This window comes from Alexandromys fortis, unplaced genomic scaffold, assembly GCF_014885135.2.
Source record: "Alexandromys fortis isolate MF-2015 unplaced genomic scaffold, M_Fortis_MF-2015_v1.1 scaffold_5, whole genome shotgun sequence".
NCBI lineage: Eukaryota > Metazoa > Chordata > Mammalia > Rodentia > Cricetidae > Alexandromys > Alexandromys fortis.
This window is the reverse complement of record NW_026067924.1, coordinates 16569834-16575393: the sequence shown is the minus strand read 5'-3', so window position 1 is coordinate 16575393 and position 5560 is coordinate 16569834. Positions and strand designations below refer to the sequence as shown.

At 39.4% G+C, this 5560-nt stretch overlaps 1 protein-coding gene across 1 annotated transcript; it reads left to right on the top strand.

The window, feature by feature from the left end:
* Positions 1-2347: 2347 nt before the first annotated feature.
* Positions 2348-3466, top strand: LOC126501641 (vomeronasal type-1 receptor 4-like). The gene is given in 2 exon segments (XM_050142394.1): positions 2348-3372; positions 3374-3466. Coding segments are annotated over 2 exon segments (996 nt in total). The 5' UTR covers positions 2348-2469.
* Positions 3467-5560: the final 2094 nt, after the last annotated feature.

The window sequence follows — 5560 nt, the reverse complement described above, 5'->3', positions numbered from 1 at the left end:
CAAGTATTGGCACATATTTCTTTTATAGTGATATCGTAACTCCTAATTTGAAGGTTTTCCTTCTGTATCTACCTTTAGTCTCTGCAATTTTTCACACACACACACACACACACACACACACACACACCAACTATAGTCTTTGTATGCCTGTTGTATGTGGAGAAACTTAAACCACTAAGTGAAAGAGTTATCATTACCATCTTGAGAAGTCCTGCTACAATGGATCAAGGTTGTGAACTAGAACATCCTGAGATAGCTCATTTTAGTTTTACTCCAGTGCTAAGTAGTAAAGACAAATAATCTGTTTTGCTTTTGTTTGCTTGTTTTTAGAAAACCTGATAGGATGTAATCTATCAGGTACTGGGGTTTATTCCCAGACATGGGATTATTGATATAGCTAAAAACAAGTCTATCCCTGTCTTTTAAATTAATTTCCTATAGCATTACTTAATATGATTTGGAAGACGAGTCATCTCTCTCCCCTCTAACAGTGCATTCCAGTAGAAGGAATCCCTTATTAGAAGATCAGAATCTGTTCTGAAATGTGATCGAAACTTTTGGGGGAAAAAAGAGAAGACTAGAAAAATAGGAATTATCAGAAAATCAAACATTAAATGAACAGGAAAGTATTAATATTTTCTACCAGTTTGTAAGGTGAATTATTGAAGGGATTTTTACAGATTCCAACTTCTGACTAAACACTTAATTTTTATTCCAAATATGTTGATGAATGACTATGTGCTTGGTATTAACGCCTGGAGTGTATTTCCTTCTGTGCAGATATTTGAGTTGCTATTGTGATTTCTAGGAAGTACTGATAATTCAGGCAACAATTATCCCTCTGTCAGAGGAGCAATTGAACAACAATAACTGACATTTCTAAAGTCATGAAGCAGCATAAACTTAAACCTGGGAGCACAGCTCAGTTTATGCAGGGCACAGGTGACATCATCAAGACACAGACTTTTAAATCAATCCTGTGAATTTCACAGGATGAAGAGCAGTGAGAACAGAGGCATTCCAAGTACTCAGAACACACAAACTCATGAAACATGCAGACTCCTCTTCTTCTAGAAAAGGTGCCAATAGTTATCACAAATCCCTGAGAAATGTAAATGGATCTTGCAGACGTGAAGAATAGCATCCTGCCGAGAGCTAAAGTTCTGGAATCAGCTCAGAGTGATGTAGAATAAAGCAGCCTGACTGATAAATAGGTTGGAAGAAAACAAGAGTAGAAGCGCATTTCAAAGCAAACTGACACAACTGCTGCTTGTACGGCCCCGCAGAGGCAGAGGCCGCCATGGCTGCTTTGATGGGAGAATTCCTACTCATCCCAGTGTACCAACCACTGTACTGTACGCAGCCAATGCTGAGGAGTCCTAAGTTGTTAACTGCACTCATCTCACCACAGCACCTCATTAATCCCTTTTTCCATCGCCCTCATCTGCTCCCCTCGTGGAGAGCTGCTCCCTGAGATGCCCTGAGGTCACTCACTGGAGTCACAAATGTCCTGAACTCATCCACTGGAGTCACAGTTATCTGCTACGCCCTCTCCTAGGAAGCACTACAGGGTTCTGCTAGACACACTCCTTAGCTGCTACCAGGTGGATCCTTGAATTTTTCAGCATATCTTTTTATGACTCAGTTTTAATTTTCAGGTCCTATCTGGAAAAGTTTTACAATTTGACATGGCATTGAGGATTACTTTAAAAAATAACCAGTAACATGTATATGGAGTGAAGTCACAGAATGGTCAACATAGTAATGTTTAAAATATTAATATAGAAAAAAAATTAATATAGAAATAGAAGTTATAAAGCTTCGAAGCCAAAGAAAAATCTAGAAATTATTATATTACTTGAGATGCAGAAAAGGAAGGAATATCAGACAAAGGAGGGGGCACTGTGGAGGGTAAAGTTAGCAGATCTGAGAGAAGTTACAGCTGTTGACCCAGCAGGGTTTCCCAGTGTCTGTGATGTGGGGAAGGCAGATAGGGTCAGCAGGAACCTTAGACTTTGGGAGTTGGGTGGGAAAAGTGAAATAGAATGAGAAGCAGAAAGAACTTTTGGATGGAGAACTTGGAATTCAATTCAGCTATGCTGAGAGTTAACTAGAATAATACATGCATGCAATCAGACAAACACACAGACACACAATGTGAACAAGTAATTTTTTACTAGTGTAGAACTAAAAAAAAAAAACTCTCCTCTAAAAGTTTAGATTTTGAATAGCAATTAACAAACTCACCTGTTAGAGCACACAAAATATCCCAGAGTCCACAACTGGGGAGAAAGGAGGCATGCCAGGGATCTAATCTGCAACATTATATGTGTCCATTGTTGCATCTTGCACACTAGAAATTAATACGGTGCAAAATGTGTTTTTCAGATCCACGTGTAGCATTACTGATACTTTCTTGAAAAAGTCTTTGCATCCTGGACACAAAGTTTTCTACCCAGGAAGGAAGAAATGGTTTTGAATTTTATTAAGGAGACAATTTTTCTCTTAACAACTACAGTTGGTACTTTGGGGAATATTTCTGTTTCTGTGAATTATATGTGCAGCTGGTGGAGAGGCCCTGAGAAGAAACCCATACACCTTATTCTCATCCACTTGGCCTTGGCAAACATCATAATCCTTCTTGCAAAAGGATTGCCAAAGACAATGGCAGATTTTGGTTTGAGAAGCTTCCTAGATGACATAGGATGTAAGATCATTGTTTACTTGGAGAGGGTGGCCCGTGGCCTCTCCATCTGCACCAGCAGTCTCCTCACTGTGGTCCAGGCCATCATCATCAGTCCCAGAGCATCTGGGTGGAGGAGGCTCAGACCACAGTCTGCATGGCACATCCTTCCATTCTTTTCTTTCTTTTGGATACTCAACGCTTTATTAGCTATGAACCTAATCCAGTCCATCACAAGTGCAAGCCTGAATATATCACAGCTTAAGAATGGTGACAACTATTGTTACTTAATGCTAGAAAGTCAGAAAATAAAGTGGATTGTTCTCCCTCTAATGGTCCTGAGAGATGCTGTGTTTCAGGGAGCCATGGGAGCTGCCAGTGGCTACATGGTACTTCTTCTCCACAAGCACCACCAGCATGTCCTCCACCTCCAGAACGCCAAGCTTCTCTACAGAACTCCCCCTGAGCTGAGAGCTGCTCAGAGTGTCCTCCTTCTGATGCTCTGTTTTGTTTTCTTCTATTGGACTGACTGTGCTGTTTCTCTATTTTTAAGTCTCTCTTTAGTGAACAATTCCTTGACGGTAAATATTCACAAACTTATAACCCTTGGTTATGCAACTTTTAGTCCCGTTGTGTTGATTCACAGAGACAGACTTCTGGCTGAGTGCTGGCATGTTCATTGCGAGAATTCAAGAAACTATTTCTCCCATTTTTCTGTGCAATGAATGTGGATCAACTTTCAGTTCTACAATATTGTGCATAAATCAAAATATCTCAAAGTAGCATAGGCTTGTCTTTATTTTCAGACTATCTTCCTAGAGCCTCAAGTCTTAAGCAGAGAGAAGGGGTGGCCCTAGCAAAATAGAAACTTCATTCTCTTTATTGCCACACTTTGAAGGGACTTTATTCTTTAAACTTTTTCATATTTGTATTCATTCCTTGTGTATAAATAGTCCTGTATTATGTTTGTATATCTTGTGTGTGCCTCTAGATGCTGGAAGATTCCATCAAATGCCCTGTTACTGACTGGAATAAGACTTACGGTTCTGAACCAAAGTATGTTTGCTAGGAATTGAACCTGGATCCTCAGCAAAACCAGGTAGTATTCTTAAGTGAACCATCTCTCAAGCACTGAGAAAATGGTTTTAATTGGGATTTGTAAAATTGATTTATTACTACCATGACTGGAAGCATAAAGATGCATTTTGTAAATTTTGTCAAAATTCAAGTGATTTAATTCTGTTAGTCCAAGAAATTCAATATCTGGTACCTGACACTGTTTTTTCTAAATTTTAGTACCACAAGGCTACTTTGGGAATGTTCAAAATGTCTGTCTATAAGATTCCACCCACATAAAAGACTTCACAGAATTGTGAAAGGCTGACATGTTCTGTGCAGTCAGTCACTAGACGACCAATGCTCAGTCACTACACTTAAATGCCCTGAAACTTCTCACTGGTCTTATATTCGTGAACATTCTCTGCAGGAATAAACACTGTACATAAAGGATGAACTGATTAATGAACACCCCGTTAAGTTTCATTTTTATCTGTCTATAGCTTCTATGCTGAGTAATAAAATGTGAATTTGCCTTTTTCAAAATACATAAATATGAAGGTGACTGACCCTCTATGTTGAAAAGCTCAGTTTTCTGTGCAGGCTACGTAAGACCTTTGATGAAGATGTGATGCTGAAGAGTGCTTCAAGTTTTCAATAAAGGGTTCACCTTTAAAAAGGAAAGAAAGAAAAAAGAAAAGAGACGGAGGCTTGTTTGCAGCTGCCCTTAGTTAATGCCAGGTGCTCTGCACAACACTATCCAGCTGTTTGTCACCAGAGCTGCAGAGGGTCTGATTCTACACCAATTTAAATGAAGGATGTCAGATGTGACACTTAAGTTCTTAAAAATTAAGGCATAAACCTACCTCTAATGTGCAATATTTTTTTACACTGTGTATTTATGTCACTGTGATTAGTTTAATAAAGAAGCTGACTGGCCAATAGCTAGACAGGGAGGTGTTAGGCAGAACTGGGAAACAAAAAGAGAGTTCAAAGAAGAAGGGAAAGATTCTTGGGAGTCTCAGGGAGATTCAGAGGAAGCAGAAGATGAACTTGCCTACTGAGTATAGGTACTGAGCCAGGTGGCAGCGGAATATGGGTTAATTAAAAAACATGAGAGTTAGCAAGTAAGAACCCTGAGATATTGGTGAAGCATTTATAATTAATAATAAGTCTCTGGTTATTTGGGGAGCAGCTGACAGGATGAGCTGATTGGCTGTCTGGACAGACAACTCTGCCTACATCTAACAATTGTACAGTTTTCTTTTCAGTTATCATACCCACAACTATTTTTCAGATGTGTCACATCTGATTAAAACAGCTATAACAGTCTTGGTTTGGGGTACACTGTAGTTCTACTCTACCATGATGAGTACACTTTTTTCTTGATTACACGCTATATACAAAACTCTATATATTATACTCTATGTACAAAAGTGAGTGATTTGTATCATATTGTACTATAGTTTATTAATTAATTTGGTTTTCTAAAATAAAGATTTGTTTTTATTTATGTGTATGCATTGTTGTCTGTGTGAGTCTGTGCCACATTCGAACAGGTACCCAGAAAAGGACACTGGGTCCTGAGGAGCAAGAGCTATAGGCCGTCATGAGTCCCAGATGTGAGTGCTGGGTAAGGAACCAGGGTCCTCTGCAAGAGGAGCAGGTCTCCTAACCATCCCTGCAGCTCCTTCTCACATTTCTTTCTTTTTTTTTTATTTTTTTTATTGAGAATAAGAAAAAAAAGTTTCCGCCTCCTCCCAGCCTCCCATTTCCCTCCCCCCAATCTTCTCCCCCTCCCCCCACTCTTCTCCCCCTCCC